Below are 26,383 nucleotides of genomic sequence, written 5' to 3'. Positions count from 1 at the left end.
TTGGAGAGGTTTTTGATGGACTGTCTGCTGTGGGAGGGACCCCATGCTGGAGCAGGGTATGGGCTCCCCCTGAGGAGGAACAAATGGCAGAAACAGCATGTGTTGAACTGGCTGTAACCCCGTTCCACATTTCCCTGCACTGCTGAGGGGAAGGAGGTAGAGATTCAGGAATAAAGTTAAGCCTGGGAAGGAGGAAGGGGTGGGGGGAAGGTGTTTTTAAGATTTGATCTACTTCTCGTTATCCTGCTCTGATTTTGCTTGGTAGTAAGTTCAATTAATTTCCACAAGTTGAGTCTCTTTTGCCTGTGACTGTACTTGGTGAGTGATCCTTCCCTGCCCATAACTCATAAGTCTTTTGGTAAATTTTTTTTTCACCTGTCCAGCTGTGGAAGGGAATGATGGAGCAGCTTTGGTGGGTGCCTGGCATCTAGCCAGGGTGCAACTTGGAGCCATCACAGATGCCTAGCATGTGTGTGTGTTGAGTCAGCACAGCAGGGCTTAGGCACAACCACAAAACTGCGTCTGAAATGCAAAGAGTAAATTTCTTTTTGTTACCTTGCTCACTGGGGGATCCCCGAAGCAACAAGCAGAGGCAGTCACTGTGGAGCTTGGTCCTTGCTAGAGAATCACTGAAGCTGCTGCTCATTTTTCAGGGATTCTTGCAGGTGTATTTTACCACTGTGCTTTGACCTTTCCCACCATAGGGCAGGAGTCTCAAGCATGTTCGATAGAGTGCCTTGAAATCTGTTGCAGTGCTGTGCCATCTGACTTCAGATGTTCTACTTGTGAAACACACAAAGACAGCAGTTAGTATGTCACGTGTATTTTTCTACACTCAAGCTGTAAGTCATTTAGGCACGTTTACAGTCCTCCTCACTAATCTTCCACTATTTTCGCCAGCATGTTTGCTTATGTCCTGTCCACAGGCTAGGTGGGTAAGTATGGAGAATTGCTGTGTCGTTGTTGTAACTAACTGCTGCATGTATGAGGCTCAGCAGTTGCTTATACTGTCTTGTCATTTCAGGGGTCATCCATGTATCAAGTGGACAGGTGGTGGCTGCAGGCGGGTCCCTGTCTTGGTGTTTCATGCTGAAGCCATTCTGGCTAAGGACAGCTACCTCCGTCTAATTGGAGGTGGGTGCTACTATGTGCCAGCTTTTGGCTTGAAGGCATGAGGTAAAAGTCTCTTACCTGATGGTCCCTTCACTTTGTGGTGGAAAGAGGACATAGTAGGAAATTAGAATCCTCTCTAGTCTCTGACCACTGAGACATTCAGAAGTGCTTAATCCGTTGGTGAATGCTTATAATGTCTTTGTGATAGTGTCTGTCCCTCCACTGGGCCCTGATGTGTTTTGAGTTGTAACTGCTTGCAAATTGAACTTGGAGGCCTTGCTAGAACTTAGAACCAGAATACAAATTCACCATAGCTAAGACCTTAAAATCAATCATTGCAGTGAGTTTTGAGAGAATTTCACTGGGAAATAAAGCAGTCAGCCCCACAGTTGAACAATAATAAGTTGTAGTAACAAATCTGAGTCTACAGCCTCACAACCCCTAGAAGGCCATAAACAAAATGGTTCCTGGCAGCACTTGAGTTGTGAGACCAAACCTGTCTAGTGTCAAGTAAGGGAGAGCCTCTAAAGAGGCTGGGTTGTTATAAACAGTCACTTTGGATTTGAAAAGTTAGTACTTCTGGGTGTGTATAGCTGGGAGCTTGTTCTGGATTTGCTGAGTTGGAGAAAAGCTAAAATGTACTCAGCTTCCTTTTGTGAAGGTGCTGACACTTCTTTCTTCTCTTGCTTTTTCCTTTCTTAGGTAATTGGTGCTTTCGTTTCTAATATTCTATCCAAGCAGAAATGCTTCTGGCTCATTGGGGTAAGGGATGGAGAAGGTGGTTTATATGTGGAAACTCCTGATCCTTTTCATGTGAGTTACAAATGTACTTGGATAGTGCCAGAAGCTGATGGTAATTGTAACTCACATTTTTACTGGAGCGTTGGGTCTCTTCTGCTTTTTCTCACACGGCTTAACAAGTTTACTGTTGAATAGAGCAACTTGTTAAATTTCCTCCAGCTTTGTCTTCTTCCTGATTATGCTACTTCTTGATTTTTTTATTTACTTTTGTTGATAGAACGTATCTCCTGAAGTTTAATCTAATCTTCACCCTTTTATTCTCAGTTTGAATACATTTGTAAACTGCCTTTTCTAGGCAGTTCTGTATTCTAGCATTGCAATTTCTTTCTCTACTGTCTTTGAACTCTTTTTTGGATTGCCACATCCTTTTATATTACAACTCACCTCTAATCTTCCTACTTGCTTTTGGTTTATCTTATACCTGCAGGGCTGCCTATTGCCTTTGTTTTTATGACTTTCTACTTCCATAGTGAGTTTTTATTTTCTTGTACTATTCACTTTTTCTTACTGTATTTGCAGTTATTTGTTGGAAGATTGGTACAGGTGAATGAGATGTAAACAAAAATTCAGTACTTTATTTTGGATTTTCAGGATCTAAAAAGTGATCACATAAGCTAGCCATATCAATGAGAGGCATTAGACATGATGACTTTTAGCTAGAAATACCAATATTGAATAGAGAAGAAAGCTGAAATCATGTTTGGAGTGTTATAAAGCAATCTGTATAATGGAATGTTTAAAAAAGTGGGTATTTTTTAGGTTGTCCTGTGCTTTATTTTTATATGATTGGGTTCTGTGATACTACTATATTACAGCTAAGGATTGATGTAAGTCAGTTGAGTGATGCTGATATTGGCATTTCCTATCTCCCTTTGCCTGTTATATGCTGCTACTCTGTGAAATAAGTGCAGCTGTACTGTCTGAGTCCTTTTCCTTGGTGGCATGACTTTGGTTTATTCTTCCAGGTGCAGACTGTAATCCTGTGTCTCTTTGCCTCCTCACAGAGCACTTCCACATGTCCTATAAGATTGTGCGGACAGACAGCCGGCTGGTTCGGAGCATTCTGACTGCCCATGGATTCCATGAGGTGAGCGCAGCAAAGTTCTGTCTGATTTTGTGCTGGGTTGGGAGGTGATGATAATGTTTTTGGATATTTTTTCTGTGGATTTTTTTTTTAACTCTGCAGGGTTAGAACCAGGAAGTTGCTGTGGAAGTGGCCTCCCTTGAGGTTTTTTGTTTTAATGTACTCTGCTAGTCAGACTGAAAATATGTCATCTTGCTCCCTCAAAGGAGAACCCATTAGTCTTAAGCCTTCAAAATTAGGGGAAAATGAATGCTGAAGTTTGGTCATGTGTTTTTTCTTTTTGCTTTTAAAGCATCACACCCTTGGGAAGATCTGAAGGATTTAATTTCTCAGCCTTTACAAGCTTTCAGAAGTATTGATGTAGTATTTGACACTTCTCTTCTAGCACCTGTCTTTCTTTAAAGAATGTCCTGTATGCAGCTAATGACAATTTGAGAGATGTGTAGAGTTGATTTTTTTCAGAATAATAGCAACTTAAGGAATTGATCTGACAAGTTTCCTGAAGAGATTTAAAGTGCTTTACAAACTGTGTTTAAACCATCTATGAAAATAAGTCTCACAAATTTGTTTAAAAAATTTGACATGGTTATTTTCCAGCATGGGAATACCTTAGAGTAGCAGTTTGGCTGGAGTTGCCCTTTTATTAGAGATAGTAGAGGAGACTGTCCTAGACTAGAGTTGCTTTGGCCTTGTAGATCTAGGGACAAAGTGGTGTTGCTTTTCATTAGTTCAGTGGTTTTGTATGTGGTGTTTTTTATATTGCATTTTAGGTTCACCCTAATAGCAGTGATTATAATCTCATGTGGACAGGATCACACTTGAAGCCCTGCTTGCTGCGTTCCCTTACAGATGTTCAGAAAGTCAACCATTTCCCTAGGTAAGGCTTTGATACCATGTTTATTGAACATCATTGTGGTGATTTGCAAAAATCTGAACATAGATACCCCTTGAAAAATAGAGCATACATGGTACTATAAAATCCCAACAGACTGGGCCAGTGCCACTTGCTGTCTTCATTCTTAATGGTCTTTGGGTTTTTTGGGGAATAGTAGATCAATGAAAATGTTGTCTGTAGCCCAAATATTGGATTTAAAATTTTATTTTCTTTATTTGATGATAAATTATATGTGACTGTGATCTTTTTAGTTAGAGGGATAGTCCTATGTCCCCAGCTAAAGTTCATATACCACTGTTATAGTCAGTTAGTTTATAACCACCGTTACAACAGATTGCTGTGCTTCAGTCTGTCTTGGGAATTGGAAGAAATGCCACAAACAATATTAGTACAGCCATAAGGTAGAGGCAGTAAAGCTGGTGAGGCAGTTAGGGTTTAGACATCTGACAGGTTAGAGTTTAGACATCTAATGAGGCTACAGATACTTCTGTAACTAGGACAAAGGGTTGCTGTAATGTCGGGGAAGAAATAGATACAGTGTCTTGTTTTGGGACTTCAGGTCATATGAACTGACACGAAAGGACAGACTGTACAAGAATGTCTGCCGAATGCAGCTGACCCATGGGTTCAAGACGTTCCATATCTTACCTCAGACCTTTATCCTCCCGACAGAGTACCAGGACTTCTGCAGTAAGTGAATGGCTGATGATGCCCAGACATAAAACAAAATAATGGGATGTGAGGGGAAGGGAATTATTTTTAATATCCTAGCCTTTTGATCATGCCAGTGGTTAAGGTAACAAAACTAGAGGAAGCTGGGAAGACAGCAGAAAAGGTCCACATGATTTCTTTATGTAATTTCTACTCTGCTGTTTACTTTATGCCTGTGTAAGTTCAAAAAGCTGATGTGGGGTTAAGAATCCAAAATGGAGGAGTTTTTATGTGCACAGTGTTGTTGATAATCAGCTTCGCAATATCGCTGCCTAATGCCTGGGAATGCTGAAGTGAGAATTGCCAAAAGGAGGCATAGGGCAGAAGAATGAATCTATCAGAGCACTGTGGGGGGCTTCAGGGAGGGGCTGTAATAATTGCAATGATTCCAAAGGGGTGGAATAACACATCAAAAAAACAGACTTTGTGGAATTCTCTAAAGTGTTTACTGTAGGCAACATTCTTGATTCTTGCTCCCCTGTTAATAAGCAAAATGGAAAATGTTGCAGACTTGTGCTGTTTTCTTTTAACCAGATACCTATTCTAAGGACAGAGGCCCATGGATAGTGAAGCCTGTGGCCTCTTCCAGAGGTCGAGGTGTCTACCTGATAAATAATGTAAGTGTTCACTAAAAGGACTGTTCTTCAGTAACAGTGTCTTCAAAACTATGTTGGCTTCCAGGCAAGAGGCATGGAGGCATCTAACTGGACACTGGCCTTACTCTCAATTTCAGCCATATATTGGTGAGCAATTCAACAGCCCTGAGCAGCTTGGAAGGCCTGCCTGGGCCTGTGCTGTGTAACCAAAAGCAGTCTATTTTTATGCTGTGCTCATCTTGCACTCTACCTTCAAGTCTTAGCTTATTAGGAGCAAGTTTATACTCCCTGAGACAGTTTGGGAAGCTGTGCTGCTTCATGCTCTCTTTGTGGCTGACAGTAGGCTGACCTTGTGGAGATTTCCAGAACTGTCCTTAGTTATTTCCCTACGTGACCTAAACGCTCCTCAAACAGACCCCTTGTCTCACACTTCCCCATGGAAAAGACCAGTTTAAATGAACCTTGATAGAGTAGGAAGTGTATCAGTCTTAAAGCTATGTTATCTAAAGGCCAGTGTGTCCTTCCTGAGGTGTAATGGGGATAGTTCCTTGAAATCAATGTGCAGGTTGTAGTGCCTTTTGCTCTTTGTGGGCTTTGCAGGGAGTGAGGTGTCATAGGTAACAAATACATCTGAACTGGAGCCAAACACATGAGGGGATTCCAATAAATATACTCAACAGCAAAATGACTGTTGAGTCATTTTGTTTTCACTCATTCAAACTCCTTTAGCCTTCCTTGCACTGAAGGGGTCATGCTGCCTCATCTGTTCTCTTGGATCATTTCCCATAAAATAAGGGAGCAATTTGCCAAGTGTATGAGGTAAGTATTTCCAGAGCTACACTCAGTTTTTTCTTTGCTTGAAAGGGAGGAATGAGCTCAGGCTCACATGGCAGTTGGCCATGACCTGGGGAAAATACCCTTCTGGGACCAATACCTCTTTGTGTATTTCTGTTTGAGAAACACTGCAGCTAGTTTGGCCCACAGGCCAGTTTCCTTCAGTGTTATGCTGTTAAAAGAGTGTCTTTCAGAATCTCATCACAAAAGTTTTTGAAAACAACAGTAACCCCTCCAAACAAATAACAAACCTTTGCATTTCTCTGATCCGTACAGAATAGTGTGTCACTTCTGTGTGATATTTGAGGGAAGTTGAGCTTGTTCTCTCACATTCTATATAAGCATTTTTTATGCTTAGGTTTTCTGCTCATGATGCTGGTGTTGTGGCTGAACAGATGCAAAATTGGATAAAGGCAGAATCCTGTGATTCTCTTGCCTCTTTTGCAAACTGAAGGCAAGAAACTGAGAGCCTCTGTTACTGTCTTGTAACTGAGTTTACAAGAGAGCCTTCCATACAGCAAAAAGTAAAAGCTTTTTCAACAGATCCCGTAACTTTGTGACGTGTATTTGTCATAGCTTGAGCTTTCTGTTCTTACCTACAAGTGTAGCTTCTTTTGGGTACAGGAGCTCCTGCTGTGAACTGAGATTCAGTAGAAGGTAGTCAAAAAGGTTGGATACCAGCCCAGGATGTAGTTATAAAGATCACAAGTTAAGTAATTTTCTTCACTTGTGACTTCCTTACCATCTGTAGTTACCTACTCCATCCTGGGTCTTCTAAACCTCTTTTCCATGTCTTTGGTTAAACCCTTGAGAAGCAAACAGAGTAACAGGCACTTCTTAGGTGTGGGTTTTTTCTCTCTATTTTGCATCATTGCCATGTGGCTGTTAAATCTGTATGCTTCTCTGAGTATTTTACTGGAAAATTCAATGAGCAGGTTTTTTGGCAATGTAATAATTCCCTTGAGGATCTAATCACTTTAAATGTGTTGTGAGTGACAGTTATGTGTAGGCACACAGTTTGTGGTAATTGGGAATGGGGCTGCAGCTGAGCCTCATCCCCAGTGGGTACAGCTGTGAGAAGCAGGTGAGCAGCACTGACAGCAGTGAGCCATGGAGTGCCCAGGCACTGACCAATCACAAAGGGAACAGAGGGCACACAGGTGCAGTGCATGAACATGAGAGGTGTAAAAGGTTGGGCTAAAGAACAAGAAGGGCAGGTGTTTGAAGTTTTCAGATGTGGTATGGTGTTACTCTATGGGTTGAAGCCTTCTGATATTGTATGGTGATACTCTGTGTATGGTGGCTGTCTCAGTAGTGGCATGTGCTGTAACAATTACGTTTTTTCATTTTGGTTTTATTTCTTCCTTCCCCAGACATAGTTATTGGTATATTGGGTGGCTGTACCAACCTCCTTTAGGAGGGAAAGGCAGGAAAAAATGGTGGATTTGATCTAATTTCTTCTTATTCCTTACATCTGCTGTTTTTTTCACTCTTAAATTCTCTGTTCTTTTGCAGCCGAACCAAATTGTAGTGGAAGACAATGTCTTGGTGTCTCGTTACATCAGCAATCCCTTGCTCATAGATGGTGAGTGTGCTTAGGAATTGCTTTTCTCCCTTCCCCCAGTCCTGCATCTGAGGATCTCTGCAGCCTTTAGAGGAGTTTAGTTGAATAATTGAGTGCTCTAGCTTGGTCTAGCATCAGACAAATGTAACTAGAGACTTCATTAAAATCTGTAAGTTTTACAACTGGGATAGGTTCAGACACCTATGTCAGCAGCAGATAATGGGTTATTGCTCTCAGAGTCGATTGAAATTCCTCAACTAGTTATGATGTCTGAAAGATATTTACAGTCACTGACTCTTGCAAACTGTATTTCAGATTTCAAGTTTGATGTGCGTCTCTATGTTCTGGTTACATCCTATGATCCGCTCGTTGTCTATCTCTACGAGGAAGGATTGGCCAGGTATGGGAGAAGTCTTTGTTTTTTGGTGTACCTGCACTTGGTGATCCAGACACTTCTTGGCTTGCCTCTCTACTCCTGAAACAATAGTAAAATGAGGAAAGTACCAGTTAGGGAATTCTGCAGAGTTTAAGAAGATGATACTTCATCATGCTGTGTCCCATCAGGTTTCTTCATATAGATTATAGAATCTTGAGTGAGGATTTTATTGTTTCTATGTATAATTAATAAAGCAAGTTTTCAACTCTCAAGGGTTAAATGTCCAAACAGATTGTCACTGGCATGTTCATTATCAAGGCTGAGTTCTTCTTGAAACATGGGATTGTTGATACCTTTGTGCCTCTTCTCCGTTCTCTGAGGGGGAGGGAATCCAAGCTTTCTCAAATTTATTGTAAAAAAAAGTAGTTGGAGACCTGTTAATGAATGAGCTCAGTGACTCATTCATTTCAATAACTCTTCTAAATTTTAGGTCAGCATTTGTATTTTCTGCAGTATCTACTAAGTTGTTTTAGGCTAGTTCACTGTTTTTGCCCTGCAAGTTAACAATTTTCCTTTGCATGTAAAATGTGAAAGACACCTAGAATCAATACTCATCTACCAAAAATACCTGTTTTTCTTTGTTCCAGAAGTTTAGCAAAATATTTGTCTGTAGTAACTAATGGATTTGAAGAAATCACCTCTCTGAATTCCCAACATCAGAATTTTGACTGTAGTGATGTTTGAGAAAAGAGCACCACACAACTGTCTTCAGGAACAGTTTTAAGTAATATTGTATCTTTCTTACAAGCACATCTAATGTATTCAGAATATCTCTAGGGTTCATGCCTGATATGGCTCTGGCTTGGGTAGATACTGAATCCAAATTATCCTTGTCTCAAGAAGATAATGAATCCCAAAGAATACATAAATAATGACCCCACAAGAAATATCCATTAAACTGATGAACACCCTTCAGGTGTGTTGTGATGTGCCTCTGCCTGCAAAGATAATGTGAAAACATTTTCCCCTAAAAGGAGGTAGAAAGGGGAAGCTCATCTTCATAAGTGGAAAGCTTAACAACTATTTCACTTTAGGAAGGGAGCCTTAAACATGCCAGACGTGCAAGACTTTTCTCTTGGGACCTGGCAGGTAAATTGTTAGCTGCTAATAATGGCGTGTTTTTGGAAAGTGAAGAGGGAATCAAGATAGTGTAGAATTCCAGCATGTTCTCAGAATGGGCAGTACATAGCAGGTCTTCAAAAATAGGATTTGCACCGTCATTAATATCTTAAAAGTGGTTCTGCTGATCTTGTGACAAAGGAGTTTACTTCTGGGAAAATCCATCTGTATAAACACAAGTGTTCTATTCTGAGGATAAGTGTGCATTCTTGCCAGTAGAGTAATATATTTTGCTTGAGGGTAAGAATGTGGAAGTGCATATCTGGGTATCCATTCAGAAACGCCAGTCTCAGCAATTCTGGACTCTCAGTCTTCCGTGCCCATCTTCTCAATGCCCATCTATCAGCAATACTTGCAAATAACTTTTCAAATGTTCTGAAATCCTGAGCAGTTTTACATGTGTTAGAGTCCATTTGTTTAAGTTATAATCAAATCTGGTGCCCATGGTCTCGACACATGACAAGTGGAACATATGTCTACAAGACACTACAGTATTACTAATAAAAGTTTTCCTTTCTTTCAAATTGCATCCCATCCTTCAGCTTTCTGTGAGAGCTAGATAGTATATGGAGACTAAACGTGGCACTAGGTATCTTAATGCTGCTTTGTGGTATGGTCCACTCTACCAGTACAGCTATGGAAGAGGTGTAGAGGAAATGAAAATAATGAGCTGTTATCTCTCTTCCAAGAGAGATAGCTGAGCTATGGTGAGTAGCTCTGATTCTGTTACTAAACTTCAGCAGCCCACTGAGCAGTTTCAGCTGAAGTGTCAGCTGTGGCTAAAGACTTGTAGTTGAATGCTCTCACATGATAACTGTATGTTAATTGCAGACAGTATCTTTAATTATCCTTAAGCTTTTCCCATCTACTGTGGCTGTACAGCTGGTATGTACATGCTGCAAGTGCTGGCAAGCTCTCTTTGGAGGACAAGGCTCAAGGTGAGCAGAGGCTGATAAAACTTTAGGTGGGCTGTTCTGGGTGGCCTCCAGATGGCACTAGTGGTCTTCAGTTGTAGCAATTTGTGTTTTCCCCATACCCTGCGTTTGCAGAATCAGTTGGTGAGAGGTAAAGAACCTGGAGTTACTGGATTATGGCTTCCTTTTTAGCTGTTTTGCCATTCATTTTTGTGTGAGTTATGTGTTGGGAGAGACCGTTGTATTGCTTCACATAGTGTAATGCTTTGGTTTAAAGGTGGGACAAAAGTTTAGCTCTGCAGGGGGAGGGAAATGTTTTAACCTTGGGGAGTAGAAGCTGCTTTTAATACTTTGCTTAAGGAAAAAAAAAAACATGCTGCTTAAGGGTAGAAACAATTTCTAGCAGAGAACTGAGAGGTAATGTCAGGACCTGGAATCACAGGTAGTATAAAAGCAATCCAAGGTGAAAAATGCCAGCAGAACAAAACAGTCTGGTTTTGGAACCTCAGCTAGTGGTTGTGGTGTACTATGGTGACTTCCATGTTTTGAATTTGCTTTCTGAAGGCAGATGGTCTCTGAAGTGTAGTAAGGATGACCTAGCTTGGTGTTTTAATTTTTTGTTTCCATTTTTTTTGTCTGAAAGGTCATGTTCCTCTCTAGTGTTATGCTTTGCATATTCCAAGAGGAACCTGACTGTTTTGGTAAACTTGGTGGCCTCTACCAGAAAAGGAGTGCTATGAGGAAACCATAAGATGTAATGATCTTTACAAGGAACAGACTTGGTATAACAAACACTTGTGATGTTTGACTGGGTATTTCCTTAGGCCTTGTTTCTTCTGGCACAGTTAGACTTGTCATGACATGATCTAGAGTGGAATTTGAAGCTTCAGAGCTGAGGAGAAGTAAGAGATTGTGGATGCAACAGTTTTGTACCTTCTATTTCACTTTCCAAGTTTCATCCGAAGGAGATAGGAAGGGTATGTACCCAGGTGTGTGTAACAAAGCTTTCAGCTGTTGTGCTACAAGTACTAAATAACTATTTGGTTTGCCCATACTAAAGTTCTCTCTCTTTTTTATTCTTTTTAATGCAGTTTTTCAGGAAGATAATGACTTCAAAGTGTTTGTCGGGGGCTTCTTGTTTGTTTTTTTTTTTTTTGTTTGTGTGGTTTTTGTTTTGGTTTTGAGTTTTGTTTGTTTAGGTTTTTTTTTTTTCTGTTTATCCTCTAAAAGACTACTGAGTAGAATGTAGGAAGCACTCATGTTGGGTAGGTTCCTTTTCTAGCTATTTCCACCCCACTCCTCTGGAATAAGCTGTAGAAGGCGACAGAGCCTCAAGTGAACAGAGTCAACTATCAGACATCTGGAGAGTTATTAAGAGTGGTATCAGTGAATGGTGGTGGTTTTATCTTTTATTACAATACAGCTTTTCTAGTCATGCCTTCCTCAAACTCTATCAAAACTCCTGCATATTTTGTGCCTGGTGGATCTTTAGAAGGAATGCTGCTAGAAGGTTAATTTGGAGATATTCAGTGATCTGTTTGGAGGGAGTGGAGTGGGGTGGGGATTTTCCTCTCTCACTTGAGGCTTGAAACAAGACTGAAGCTGTGCATAAGACATAAAGCAGTACTGGGTGACTTAAGATCCTCCTGTTGGATTGAAATGTGTGTTGAACACTTTTCTAGTACATACTAAAAAAAGTAAATGTAATGTGCTGCCATACATCTGTTAAATTGGCAGATATTTAGTAACTTTGTACTGGAAAAGACAATTATAATGTAGATTGGTTGTCTGTGATCACAGCCTGGAGAATTGTAGCCGGGACCTTTGCATTGAAGATACAGGTTTGGAAAATGAGATTGTCATGGCAAGCTTGGTTCAGATTTGCCTGAGGGTATAACTCTGTTATCTGATCATACATTAAAAATCTCGGTAGTTTTATTTATCTGAGATTTCCAAAACAGGCAGTGTAATATATTTATTGGCATATCTTTTATATCTTAGTTTGAATAAGAGGTACATTATAAACTTTGACATGCTTTTGAAGGTGACTAACCAAGCCCAGTTATGTGGGAGTCCCAAGGCTTCACTTAGAGCCAACTGCTGAATTGGTGGATTATGCTGGTTTTTGGAGGGGCAGTCATGTAAGTGGGGAATAACAAGCCTGACTTGTGCCTGAAGTACAGCTGAAGAGAACATAAGACCAGGAATAGCTTGTGCTGTTCATGAGCCTTCCCTGTTTTGCTAGTTATCTCTCCTGTTTAACTTCCCCTTCTTCTGTGTGACAGAAGAGAGCCTGGTGGACCTCTCTTGCTTGGTGCCTGCAGGTGTGATGAGGGCTTGACACATAGTGTGGGGAATTCATAGTGAAATGGCTTCTTGTTTTGGGGAGATTTCTCAATAGACTGCTTTTTCTCCTACACCATATTTAGACAGCCCTAATTTTGAGCTTGAATAGCTGGAAGGGTTGTAGACCATCAGGAACTTGTCATTCAGACAAGTTCCACTGAATTTGAAATACCACTGAATTTGAAAAATAGGTTAGTGAAAAAGAAGGAAAAGTGATCTGAAACCCAAATGTTCTTGCAAAGGGCCCAAGGAGCAGCAGCTTGGGGGAACTTTCCAGTGGGACACAAGGGTTTGCTCTGGGGTTGGACTGCTGGGCTTTGCAGCACCTGCCACTAGCTGCCATGCTGCCACCTGAGCTCACACCACTCAGCCTAGTGACACCCTTCCTTCAGTGGCCTGGCTTCCTAATTGACACTGGCTCCTCTGGGATATTCACCATTTCTGTGCTGGATTCCTGTGGTTTCCAAAGAATTCAGGTATTTGCTTTGAGCCAAGGAATTCACATTAGCTCACAGGCTGTGCTTAGGCCAGAGCTGGCTGAGCCAGCTGCAGTAGCCCCATCCCTGTTGCAGTAACCCCTGCCCAGTAGCCTCTGCTGCTTAGGGACTGCAGCTCATTTATTTCTGCATGGACACCTGGGGTCGGGCTACAGCCACTTTAGTAGACATTGCCCCATGCAGAAGCTGTGGAGCAGTGTTATTCACTAGATGTACCTGCTGGGCTTCAGGCCAGTGGATAGACTGTCAAGCCAGACAGCTTTATGTTCTTCCTTACTTTTTAATTAAGATAATCAGATTCAGATCACTGAGGTGAATAACTATTCAATCACTGAGATGTGTAACTACATGACCCTACTGTTGTGCTTAACAGACTGGCTGCTAAGAGGTTGTTAAAGCTGCTGACAGTCTGAACAATGAGAAACTAGAGAATGTGAGAAACAGAACATGAGAGGTTCTCCAAATCACAGAGTAGCTGAGGTTGGAAGGGATCTGGTCCAACCCCCTGCTCAAGTGGGGCTATCTAGGTCTGGTTGCTCAGGACCATGTCCAGATGGCTTTTGAGTATCTCCAAGGAGGGAGACTCTGCAACCTCCCTGGGAAGCCTGTGCCAGTACTTTGTGATCCTCATGGTGTTTTCCTGTGCTCTGAAGGTTCAAAATCCTATTAATGGCAATGCATAAATTGAAAACATGCAAATTTGTTGTGAAAAGATTTAAAAAAGTCTATTTTCACCCCTGTTTCTGCAGACATCTGGTGAAACTGGTCCTGGATCTTGTTCTTTAACACATAACTGTTTGAATAATTTTATTCAGCTTTGATTAGAGAAACTGCCATCATAGAGGTGTCACCAAAACTCCTTTTTATGTTTAGTAATTCCATTACAAGCTTTAACTCCTGTTCATACTTGATTGCTAACTGACATATCAAGTGGATGCTGTGAAACATTAATTTTGGAGGTAGGGGGATTGTAATGGTCTTTAGACTTCTGTTTTCTGTCCTGTAAAGAACTATGTTCCCTAAACTAAGTGGCAGCTAATAGGCTAACAGGGAGGCTAAAGTCTAATGCATGGTGAGGAATGAGGGACTGGGAAAGTGACTCCAAGCATAAAATTTGAGGAGCATGCTTGTAAAAGCACTACACTGATTATTTCCAGGACATTTATGCAGGAACTCTGTGTGCAGTCATGGAAAAGTCTATCCTAATGTGTGCTTTTTTGTATAACTCATTTGAGAGAAGAGGGATTAACTATTCTTTCCTTCTTCCCACTTGAGTCTTTTCTCTTCTCTTGTATTCCCAGGCTCCGACTAGATGCCTCAGTTAAGCATTCCAGAGCTGTCAAGTTTCATGCAAAACCATGTAACATCTTCTGTAAATATTTAATGATGCAGTTTACATGTTTCTGTAATTACTTGCAAACTTTACCTTGTGGTTAATTCATTTCCTGAAGAAATGCTGGAGATAAGGCAAAGAGCGTTGTACAATACCTTGGGTAACATCCTGCCTAAAATTGTGACAATAAAAGGGTAGTTGTTTACGTTAAGGCAGTGTAGGGATGTGGGTTAGGGGCCAAAGTTTGGTGTCGTGGATTTGGGGACTTTTCAGTGTGAGCTCTGACACATTTTGTAGACTGCTAGGTGAGCAGGGAAAAAGCTTGCGTGGCACTTGTAGAGAAGGGTGACCTATTGGAGGTAGAGCTTAAGTGTGATTATTAGGCTTTTAATGAACCCTTACAAGAAAGGGAAGGAAGGCTGGAATCCGTCAGTGTCTGAATACCAAAGGTGAACCTGAGGCATGACAGGGAGGCAGAGAGCTGGGATGTCTCAGATGTTATACTATTAGTCTGGAGGTTGAGAGTAGTTCTGGAGTCTGAAGGAATTAGTGAGGATTTTTCCCTTAATTTTCTTTTTGTGCTGCCCAGGCTACCTGCTGCTGCTACTGCCACCCATCTGCTTGCTTTTGATTGTTCTTTCCTTCTCTTTGATCCAAGATGAAGTACAGTCAGAGGGAAGGGAAATGTGCTGTTGGGGAAGGTGAGCTGTGTAGCAGTGTATAGTTGCTGGTATAGAGACTGGCTTGTTGCCTTCATCCAGGCTGCAGTATGCCTGTGTGACTTGGCTGTGACCACCTGAGACATGGGCAGATGTATCAGAACAGTGGAATGTATGAATATCACTTCTGTATGCTAAGCTTTGAATTGAGAAATGAAGGCCATCCCCTCTGTCCTGCTGGAGAAAGAGAAGCTGCAGTGAAAGGGAGGGAGGCTGCCAGGGCTGTTCCCAGTACGATTGCAGCTACTTCTGCCTGGGAGGCAGCAGTTCGTGTGGAAGTTGAACAATGCACAGTGAAGCTCAGTTTAACCTTTCCTCTTTCCTGCTGTAGTTTTGGGGTAGAAACTCTCCTGTAATATTTCTGCTTAGAGGCTTTTGGAATCTAATCTCTTTTAAACCATGTTGGAATATGTCCTTTATTTTCTTAACTTAGCCCTTTCCTCAGACATTAAAATGATAAGAATCGTTAGAAGGGGGAGGATGGGACTGCAGTAAGGCCAGGTATACAAGTTAATGAAAGTGAGTATCTTTAGTATCACTTGCAGTTCATTTTCAACAGTGAATACAAGCAATACATAGCATCAGGACATGGGAAGGTGCTTCCTATATTCTTGCTACTGGTCAGGGATGACCCAGGTTAATGCTGTCAGAGAGGACTGTTCCTCTTGCATCTTATTTTCCTGCACCCTCTCCCAAGTACATTGGCAGGCGAAAGAAAGTCCAGTCATTCAACTTTGAAAACTGGTGGTTAGAACTTGTGTTATAGAGAAACCAAATTTGTATTCAGGCCAAAACAATTGATATTCTTCTGATGGTGGATACAGAGCAGACACTCATTCCTTGGCTACCTGCATAATATTTCACATTGTTAACAATAAGAACTACTGCTGGTTTAGATGAAGTGAGGACAGAAGAATGCACTGAAGTGGCAGAAAACCTTCCTGTCTGACTAGTAGTGGAAAATTTTACCTTTTCCTAGTTTTTTTTTTCCACTTTTTTTTTCCACTTGACAAGTCCTACAGCAAAATTCTATGTAAGAATTAAAAGCAGTGTGAATCTAGTTGTTGAACCACTCAGCCCACTCACACTTTTATCAGCAACGCCTGTTAAGTGTGTTGGGTCTCTGCATTGCAAAGCCTATAGAGTAGTCCAGAACTTAGACAGAAGCAGATCACAGTGGGGGAAAATGACAGTTGCTTGAAGCAGAGTAAGAAGAGATGGCATTAGTAAGCAGAAGATAGTGTTTAGATGAGTTTCCCTTGATAAAATAGTCTTTTTTGGCTGAAGGTGGGCCTCCACGTGTGGACACTCCAGCCTCTGGTTTAGAGTACTCTTGGATTCCTGTCTGATTGCAGGCTCCCACATAGCAGCATCCACGAGTAATGCTTTGGCTCAGAAGCAGTCCTGTCCTGGCAGATGGTGATCTGGACTCACGTACTTGTGCCTTCATCACTCTTTGGCTGGATTATAGCAATATGAGACACCTGGGCATGAAGCCTTTAGTGTTTAGAAAAACAGTTCATGCAGAATATTGCAGCATATGCTTATGGTAAGTTCTGTTACTAGGAAAACATGAGGCTTGCCCTTCATTTTCTGTCCCTGCTTAGCATATAGTTTTTGAATTGCTTTTAGGTTCTTGGCCCTTATCTTTTAAGTAACATATATTCTATTCTTAGTAGTGGCCCAGAATGAATTTGGAAAAGAACGTTGCCCTTAAACGAAGTAATCTTCTAAAAGACTATAAGATTCCTCAGGAGTTTATTCTAATTTCAGGTTAACACCAAGAAAATTTTACAAGCACTGTTTTTCTATTTTTCACTATTACTGTGAGGCCTTTGCCTATGACCTTGGTTTCTCTAAAATAATGGTAAATTTCTGCTGAAGCAAGACATTCTGTAGCCTGCAAGTCTCTTGCCCTTCCTGGAGAGAGCAAGTGTGGTGGATGAGCAGCATAGTTACTACAGGGGCAGAAAGATACAGTAAGGTATACTCTGAAAAGCTGTAGAACTGTAGAGAACTGAAGGTAATTGCAACTGGTATTTCAGAAGTAGTAATGCTCTCCCATCTCGAGCGAGTGCAAAACACAGACCTGTAAGGTGTGTGGGCTATTTGCTTGTCCTGTGCTTTTGATCTGTTACTACTCTGCTATCCAGAAGCTATTGATAGAAGCTCTAGAAATAGCTTGGATTTTCCATTTGCAGGCTTGCACTTAGCTTGAGGCTGGTCAAGCCAGCTCTGGGTGAATGTATTAAGCATTGGATTATGTTGTTTAAAGCTTGGGCTTTTTAGATAGTATATGTTACTAGAAATTTTGGAGGTTTTTGGTGCATTGCTGAGGTTGCCCATGATGTCCTTCAAGATGATAGCATCCTAGCAAAGAGAAAGCTTAGGTACTGGGAACTCGGGGACACAGTGAAATATCAACTGAATAGACAGACCCCATGGAAATGTAAAATTCTGAGAATGGAGCTCAGACCACCTAATAATTAAGGATGGTGTCTGCAGAAAGAAGCTAATGCAAGCATTTGAAGGTACCAAAATACTGTTGTTTAGAGTGTTGTTACTGTCTGCCAGGGGTTCCTATTCTTTTATTTGAGGATAAAAAATTAAAAGCATAAGCTGAAAAGCATGGTGAACCTAATTGCCCTCTGCTTGGAAGTACCAAGGGAGACTTGAAATGGCTCTCTGATTGTGCTCAGTATCTTCCAGGATCTGGCTGAAAGTATATTTCAACAAATACTTCTAGTATGCTGCTAGTAAATGATTGCTAAGATGGAGATGATGAAATCATAAATAAGAACCAAATATATGAGAGGATTTTTGTCACTGTTTTCAAAACAGAAGTGCTAAATCCAGGAAACTTACAGTTAAAGTGAAAAGAAATTCAAATACTTTAAGCTGTGGAAATATGTGGAAAGGGGATCCAAACTTCCAAATGCTTTTGTTGCCCGCTGCTCTGATTTCGTACATAGTTAAAGCTGAGAAAAATATAGTGCAAACATATTTTTCACTCTTTTAACCTTGCCACTTAAAATTAGTTATATCATGGGGGGTTGTTTTCCCCCCCTGCTTCCACATGTGTATTTAAGGATAAGTTTAAGCATTTTCATGGATTTGCTGGTATAGTTCTTATGGCAACAGGTATTTCTCAAAATTGCTACCAAGTGAGGGCAGTAGTGACATCGTTTTAACTGTGAAATAAGGTATTTGTTTTTTTGGCAGTTCTTTCTAAAGGAAGGATTATGAGGTTTTTTTGCTTTCTGGTTGTTTTTCTTTTTTTTTTTTTTTTGTAACTTGTTAGCTGTCTTTGTATAGTTCAGCTTCTTCTAAGCTATGGGAAATAATTGGGGAAGGATGGAGAGAGATGACTATTAATGAAAAAAATTGGAGTTTTGTAATGCTCTTTTCTGAGCATTATTTCATTGCATAACCAGTTGATCCAGCTTTCTCTCACTCTTCCATTTTTCCAAAATCCTGTCTCCTTTTTCCTGCATTGAGGCTACCCCCATATCTACTCCCCTTTTTAAGCAGCTAACCCTGCTGTGCTTGGTACATACCTTTTCTCTTGCTGGGGCTTCTTTGTATAGCATGTTTGACTCTCCCCTTATCCTTTCTTAATGCCCTTACCTCTTTTGAGACATTGGTATCTTAAGCTCTTGTGCAACAGGAGGATTGTCAGAGTGAAAGTGTTTTTCTTTTGTTGGTTTTTTGTTGTTGTTTGGGGTTTCTTGAACTGGAACATGCTTGCTTTTATGTGCTATGGTGATTATCAGTTGCTCATACTGGTCATTTTACTTACCAGATACTCTGGATTCTGCCCTCAATTTTTTAAAATTTACTTTTCTCCAAAGTCTGGGGCCTGAAATATGTATTGAATCAGGATTACATACAGTGTAAGAAAATGATTGCAGTTGGGCTCGATTGCTATTGTAGGTCCTTTCCAGCTGCAACTATTCTATTGGATTATATTCACATTCTATGACATTATTTTTGCTTGATGTATCCCTTGAGGATAAAGTATATTTTGTGTTAGATGAAGTCTCATTACATGCATTCTCTCCCTGAGTGGTGCTGTTGAGTGGTGTGTATGGTAGTCTGTGATTTGTAGTGACACGCTTGCTGTATCTAGCAAGAATGCCACTTGTTCAAGAAATACTGTGAATTTTTATTCTTCTTTACAGATTTGCAACAGTGAGATATGACCAGGCATCCAAGAACATTAAAAACCAGTTCATGCATCTGACCAACTATAGTGTCAACAAGAAGAGTGGAGATTATGTCAGGTACTTGGCTGGAAAATGCAACCCGTTCTTTAGAGGTTGGGTCAGTTTACCTGAGTTGGTCTAATGCTGATCCACAGAGGTAGGCTAGTGGTGCCAATCTCCTTCTTTCATTTATTTTTAGCTGTGATGATCCTGAAGTAGAGGATTATGGAAACAAGTGGAGCATGAGTGCAATACTGAGGTACTTAAAACAAGAGGGGAGAGACACTGCAGGTCAGTAAAAATCCTATTCTGTTATTTCTTTGTTGGATCTTGATCATCTCACTAGTGTGAATTCTAAGAAGTCAAGGAAGAGCCCCAGCGAGTCCCATTTAGCACCAGAGCAGGGTGGAGGGAAGCACTGTTCCTTACTCATGAGAGCTGTGTATTTATTCCCTATCTCCAGAGATAAGGCCTAACCCCTTCCTTTTTGCAACTAGTATTCTGAGACTTTCTCAGGGTGTGTTTCTTAATATTACCTACATTTCCCGTTTCTTAAGGTCATTCCATTCCTTCTAAAAGCTTCCCTCCCTCTACTGCTCCCATGGCGTGTTCAGTCTGATGAGTGACCAACCTCTGGACAACTGTGCCAGTTTGAATGACTCTTGGATGTGGTGTCATCTTTCCATGGCTCAGGTTTTTGCTGGGTGTTTTCATTTAGTATGTGTTTCATATAAAATAGCTCCCTCTTCCACACCTTTGCCAGGTCTGCTGGGAGTAACTGCATCTGCAGAGCAGAATCCGGGTATATCCTTTAAGGGATAATTTACCTGTGATACTGAGGCATCAGTAAAATTGCTGATAGCAGCTATGGGCCCATATTGCAAATGTTGCCAAGGAAAACTTGAATGTTGGAGAAAGGGGTTTGAATCTGACTTTCAGATGGAAGTAGGCTTTTTTTCATCATGTGTGTGCATGGCTGTCCAATCCTTTGCACTGCATGTGTTCAGCCAGCTGTGAATGCATAATTATTAATACATCTCTACACCTCACCCCAACTTCAAGTATAAAATATGCACTCTTAATAATTAAGCTAACTACTCAGCAATGCAAGCAGATTTCTTTAACTATCCATTACAAGACTTGCACCTTTCTCTGATGCATCTGGTTCTGGCCATAGGGAGGCAGAATGCTGGCTGAAAAGTGCTGGCCTTGTCTGGGCTGGCAGGGTTTTTGTGCTCTGGGTTGTTTATGTGTGCTGGGATGTTTCCATGCTGTGTTGGTTCCACTTAGTTGTTTTCTGGTACAGAAGTTCACATCTGAATTTGCTTGCATGCTCTTTCTGTAATTGTTCGGGTCCTTGCATGCCATCATCTGAGCATGAGAAATAGTAATTGTAGACCTAAAGTAAACTCTCTAGTCAAGTGGTTTCTAGAAGATACTCTTTGAAGCAGGGATTGCCAGATGTCTGTGTGGATTTGCTTGTGCTCCCTTTGAGGGGTGGGGAAAGCTGTCCTTTCATCTTTATTAACTTCTGAGACTATGACTCCAGTATTTGTTCATTTCTCCCTTCTCTCACTTCGCTATTGCTTGTCCTTGAAAACAAAACCAGTGTGGTGTTCTTTCTATTGCATGACTCATCCTGGGTCCAGTGTAGAATCCAGGTCTATGTCTAATGTACATCTTTTCTTGCCTTTTGCGTCCTCTGCTTAGACTCCTGTTCCTGAGCTCTGTTCACAGGCTCATGCAGGAGCTGGAGAGTGCTTTCTTACTATGGATTATCTATAGGTCAGCAGGACTGGGAGCTGTCACCAGTCATAAAATTTTGAAAAGATTTATGAACTTTGGTATGGGAACAGCTGCTTTAGAGGAAGGTGCAGTGTCACAGAGCAGTTATCTCATAAAAGTTTACAAGAAAAATTTTTATGTTGGTGCTATGGCTTATTCTCTGTAGTTTGAGGGCTTATCTCACTAACCCACTCTTGTCTAACTCTTGTTTAATCCTTCCTAATACACTGCCACTCAGGCAGTGGTCAGACTCCAGCTGACTCGTGCTGGTGTGTTTGCCATATATTTGTTTACCTGCGCTGGACATATACTCACATTTATCATTCTCACGTTCCCATTTGTGAGTATTTTTGCACTAGGATACTTATGCATGTCTATTTACTTGGCTTGCATGGATTTCCAAGCATTATTGCTTTGTCATCCATAGGGTCTCATGTGCTTTGATTCACAAAGGTGTATCTCCATTTACATATTCTTATGCCTTCCTGGATATTATGTGTTACTTCACAATTTACTTTTTTCCTTTTTCCTCCTTGCAGCACTGATGGCCAGCGTGGAGGACCTGATTATCAAGACTCTAGTTTCTGCTGAGCTGTCCATTGCATCAGCTTGTAAAAGTTTTCTTTCACATCGTGGCTGCTGCTTTGGTAAGACACTGGGGACATCTTTGTTGATTGCTTGTTTAATACTGTTTGGAACCTCCAGCTTTGTCATGCTAGAGAGAAATGTGCATTCCCTAGTGCAAGGAAGCCGGATGTTGTTTTGGTTTAGTTTTTTTTTTCTTTAGCATAAGGCTCGGTGAGGGCAGGGGGCATTGAATGTCAGTTCACCCTGTGTCAGTGCCATCAGAGTCTCATGCAAGAAAATGAAAACAGGATAATGAAAAAGGATTTCAAAGGGAACTTGAGGAAGTGCTGGAAAGTTGGTGATTTACTAGTGCCCTTGCAAAGAGTGGCTGTGGGTGATTTAACACGTTTTTAGAGCATTTGCTATTTTCTCTTGAGCCACCTAGCAGTGTAGTTCTGCATTCTCCTACGTGCGTGTGAGGATGGGGAGCAGCCGTGTGTGGCAGTGCCGGGAATGCCGGGGCGGCGGATGATCCGCGCTGGTGCGAGAGCGCCGCGCGGGGGCGCCCAAGGGCGCTCTGGCAGGAGCTGCGCGCACGGCGATGCGCTGGCAGCGGGAGTGCGGAGCTCGCTGCCAGCACATGCTGGGACGAGCTCCAGAAAGCAGCGGCTGGTACCACAGTGTGCCTTCTCCCACTTTCCAGTGGCTGCTTCCCAACCTTCCCTAAAGAGGCCTCCTCCTGCTCCTAGCCGTCCTTCACTCATGTGGATACATGCACGAAGATGAAGTCTCAGTGCTTAAACCAAAGGCCAAGCTTGGCTTAGGCTAGCCTGTGTTTAGGTACTGGAACTTATACTAACTGTGACAGGTCAAATCACTTCATGTGGTCCTTGAGATGCACTTAGATATTGACAGTTCTGCAGCTTTCAACACTCCAGCATAAATGCATCCTTGTATATTTGAGGATAAGACAATCAGGAATCAAGGAGCCATGATGAATAGGTTGTTTAGTTACCTCCCAAAACTAGCTGCCTCTCCCACCATAGTGTCTCCTGACTTACTCTGATGCCTTTGTTCAAAATTGAAGTGGGGATTTATGAGTTAGATAATAGTCTCAGTGAAATGGCACTTTATTGGCTAGTTGAAAAAAAAGACACGTCAAAACAACTTTAGCTGCCTCTTTTTTTGGCTTCTCTCTTTTCCTTCCTCAGTTGTGTCTCTAGAACTGTGTATATGGAAACTAATGTTCCTCATGTACTTTCTGCTGGGCCTGGCTCTGAGGTTATCCCACTTCCTGCTGCCTCCCCAGGGCTGCACTAACCACCCTCTCAGAAGCTCCCCCACAAATAAACTGTTTTGTTCCGTTTATTTCAGTGTAAACATAAATTAAGAGCTTCCCAGGAAAGAGAGCTTAAGTAGGAGCCATACTGCTTCCCTAGGGAGACTTAGGCATTTCCAGAGCTCAGTACTCTCTGCCACCTTCCCCCACAATTAAGTGATGGTCCTTGTCTCAAGGATTTGAACTTCTCTTATGCTGTATGGTTCATTTGTCATCTGTGTGTCTTGTTCTGACACTTCTTGGTTGTACAACTTTTAACCTTGTAAATATTCAGTTTTTCTAGCTGGAAGTGTTCATAATGGTTCAGTTCATAGTTGCTAGCATGAAGGAGAAAACTGGAAATGAAGATTTCAAGGCAGCATGTTGAGTCTCAGATGAGCTTTTTTTTTTTTTTCATTCTGAGTTGTGAACAATGAAACTGAGTGTGTGTCCTGAGGAGGGTTGATCATGTGAAAAGTATCTCAGACTTCAGAAACTTTTATCTGAAATTCAGATACCGAGATGGGTCTTGTTTGCAAAACTTCTAAAAAATATAACTAAGTTGTATTCTGCTCTAGTGCTTGTAATGCTGTTATAGGGAATAGAAGTCCTGTACAATTGCCATTTTCTTCCTAAAAATCTAAATCACGAGTACTTATTTGTGCAGATGAGGTTGCCTATTTTATTTCTCTAGTAGTTTAGTACTGCAGTGGTCCTCCAGTTCTTTCACGAGTGTTTTTATAGGTAATGAACTTTTTTCCTGGATTTAAAGAAAGAGAATTCATTCATGGCTTCTTCATTTTCTGAGACTGGTGAGACAGGCTGATTCCTGCTACCACTGCATGTCTAGAAAGAGTGTGCTAGATCAGGATGGTCCTTTTTCTTATGTCAAAACAGAGTGCTGGTGACAGTTTGTGTAAAGAGTGAGTTTCATTTTGGCCATGTAATGTGAGCTATTTACTGCATTCTAGTAATGATCGGTTTTCAAAGGACTTGGGATGCTCAGTTTTGTTCTCTGAAGTGCATTACAGAAGCACTGCAAATACTACATGATTTTGCCTTGTTCATGCACTGTTATTAACAAAGTGATCCCAGTCGTCTGTTTTGTTCTTTGTAATTAGCTAATAATTCCATATGTAAAATTAAGCTCCTAGTAGAAATTGTTTTAACCAGTAATTCCAGAGGAGGGCATGCTGCAACTCTCCAGATCACTGCACTGTCCTGAAGCTGGTCACCAGCTGAGTTGATGGTTACTTCTGGAGCCTTCTTAAAGAGAAAGATAGATTTTGCACTTATTTGAAGGATGTGACATCTCAGTGTGGGAACAGGAGGCACAATAGGGCTGCATATGCCCAAGGTGATTACAGACTGCATTTTTCTCCCTCCTGAAGTAAGCACTTCTGGGTAGGCTAGAAAAGGCAGTAAGATCTGCTTTCAGGCACAATGAAAAATCTCCCTGTGGGGTGGTTTAGTAGGGTAGGAAATGAAGGTGGCTGGGTGCAGCACATATTTTTGCCAGCAGCCAGTGTAGCACCATTTTATGCACTCACTGAAATGTGAGCCTAAAGAAGCAACAGATCGAAGTCCTCTTGTTTCATTTACATTCTAGTAAACCCAGCTGTGACACTCTTGAGCTTGTCTTCAATCAAGAAGGCAGGCCAGGATAGGGTAGTGGGCATATTGATCCCACCAAAGCAATGAGTTTATTATTTAGCTGCTTCTCTGTCTTAAGGCTGAATTGGTCAGGCTTTTGCTTCTAATCACATCTATATTGAGATAAAAGCAAACAATAAACTATTGTATCTCTTGAGTGGTGCTGATCTGGAGCATAGATGCTTTAAAAAGTCTTCATTTGTGCTGAATCACCAGTTTCTCAACTGCCTGTGTTGCTGTTCTTCATGAACATTAAGCTTTCTTAGTAGTGGCAGTTAACCTGTTTAGGAGAAGCCTTTTGTAGTTTTGACAGTGCTGACCTGCTCCATTATGAGTTTTCCAGGGCACTAAAAACTTGAGATTCTTAAGGTGAGTCCATGCTTAGTGACTTAAGTCAACCATACATATACCATACATATTTCCTATGTTTTTCTAGTTTCTTACATGACATGTCACAGAAAAGATGAACAGGGATTCCCTGCCATTACCTTCTTCTTACAAAGCTTAATCCATTCTATTTTTATTGCCTTAACATCAGTCTTTGCTTTGAAGCCAGTATGTAAAGATGTCATTGGAATTGGAAAAAGGTTGTCCATAGACTCCTCTGGCTATAAGCAGGTTCAGGAGGCCTGTACCCTTCAAGACAAGTGTTTTGATGATATGATGGGCAAGGTAGATTTTGAAATGTAAATATATCTTCAAATTTGACTAAACTGTCAGCTGAGTGTGAAGGGTAAATGAGTTCAAGGGATAGGTCTTCTAGTCTTAGCTTCTATAGGAACAGGGGGTCTATCCCTGCACAGGTTTTCTTACTTGTCCCTTCATGGCTCTAAATGGTACTCATCTGATATTGATGATTTAGTACCCAGAGCTTGGTTGAAAGATTCAAAATTCCTGTTGCTGCAGAAACTTTGTTTCTTTAGGAAGTTGTTCTCAGCTTGGTAGTGCCAGATTTCTTTCTCAGAAGGCTGGAGCAGACCTAAAAAGCTTTTATGGCTGGTTTTGGGAGACTTAGGAAATGACCAGCACTGTCAATTTTTTTATCAATGGACTTGTGTTACCAAAGTCAGAATCAATCCTGACTTCCCATTCTGTCTTCTACTGCCACTGGTTCCTGTGGTGGCATTAGGGTCTTCACCAGATAGATGACATGAAAGTGAGGAACACCAGGTTATTCTTGTCTCATGGCTTTCTTGAGGCTAAGGTTCTTGGAGTGTAAGAACTTGGGCTAATAAGGTCGGGAAACATACTCTCTTTATCCTTCACTTCCATCTGTAGAGTCAGATGGCTTCCATTTTGGTCTACCTAGTATTATATTTTGTTAATTTGGGCACTTGAGTTTGTTGAGGACTAAATAGCAACATATCTACTCTTATGTTCCTCAGTGTTGGAAGGGAAGTTAAGTGATGTCCTACAGTGGTTACTGGGATATTAACCTCTTTGCTCACTCTGGTATCACCCACTGGATTGAACAAGTTTATACCTTGTGAGTGATAAATTATTTACTCAGTAAGATTAGGATTATAAAGGCAGCCCAATTTGCACCATGACTCCTGTTCTTTGATGTTAGCCTTGAAGCTACTTGTCCCCTCTTGTTGGGTCCTTTTCTGTAATAACATAGAGATAAAACCTTTCTCTGTTAAAATAAAATTATCTTAAAAAGGGAATTAAATGTTAATATAAGAACAGAAAGAATAGGAAGGAAAAATGGAAGACTTGAATGTCAGTGGCAAAATTTCCTTGCGGTAGAAATGTCAGTAAATAGGCTCCTACATAAAACGAGGAGATGGATTTTTATTGCAAAAAAGGGTTACATGCTGTGCAATTTTTTTCCCCCACTGTTTGTGTCCCTTCGTAACTTGAGGTTGTCTCCATTTAATTGTAGAGTATGTA

General features: G+C 41.2%; 1 protein-coding gene across 8 annotated transcripts in view; it reads left to right on the top strand.

Annotated features, from left to right (window-relative positions):
- TTLL5 (tubulin tyrosine ligase like 5) overlaps positions 1–26,383 on the top strand; it is a 130,850-nt gene that overhangs the window by 3,489 nt on the left and 100,978 nt on the right. For 6 of the 8 annotated variants that reach the window (XR_008431700.1, XM_053946967.1, XM_053946965.1 and 3 more), the window contains exons 3-12: positions 1,025–1,134; positions 2,919–3,001; positions 3,769–3,875; positions 4,453–4,583; positions 5,139–5,221; positions 7,550–7,619; positions 7,914–7,998; positions 19,144–19,245; positions 19,367–19,458; positions 21,492–21,599. Coding sequence is in view for 7 of the 8 variants with exons in the window: in XM_053946967.1 (XP_053802942.1) it covers positions 1,025–1,134; positions 2,919–3,001; positions 3,769–3,875; positions 4,453–4,583; positions 5,139–5,221; positions 7,550–7,619; positions 7,914–7,998; positions 19,144–19,245; positions 19,367–19,458; positions 21,492–21,599 (971 nt within the window). In the remaining variant the exon portion in view is untranslated. Of the gene's footprint in view, positions 1–1,024; positions 1,135–2,918; positions 3,002–3,768; positions 3,876–4,452; positions 4,584–5,138; positions 5,222–7,549; positions 7,620–7,913; positions 7,999–16,489; positions 16,512–19,143; positions 19,246–19,366; positions 19,459–21,491; positions 21,600–26,383 lie in introns of those variants that run through there. The other 2 variants (XM_053946968.1, XM_053946972.1) reach the window with 2 other exon arrangements.

The sequence above is a fragment of the Vidua chalybeata genome, chromosome 6, assembly GCF_026979565.1.
Source record: "Vidua chalybeata isolate OUT-0048 chromosome 6, bVidCha1 merged haplotype, whole genome shotgun sequence".
Taxonomy (NCBI): Eukaryota; Metazoa; Chordata; class Aves; order Passeriformes; family Viduidae; genus Vidua; species Vidua chalybeata.
The sequence above is the reverse complement of the archived record's forward strand: the minus strand, read 5'-3'. Positions and strand labels throughout refer to the sequence as shown.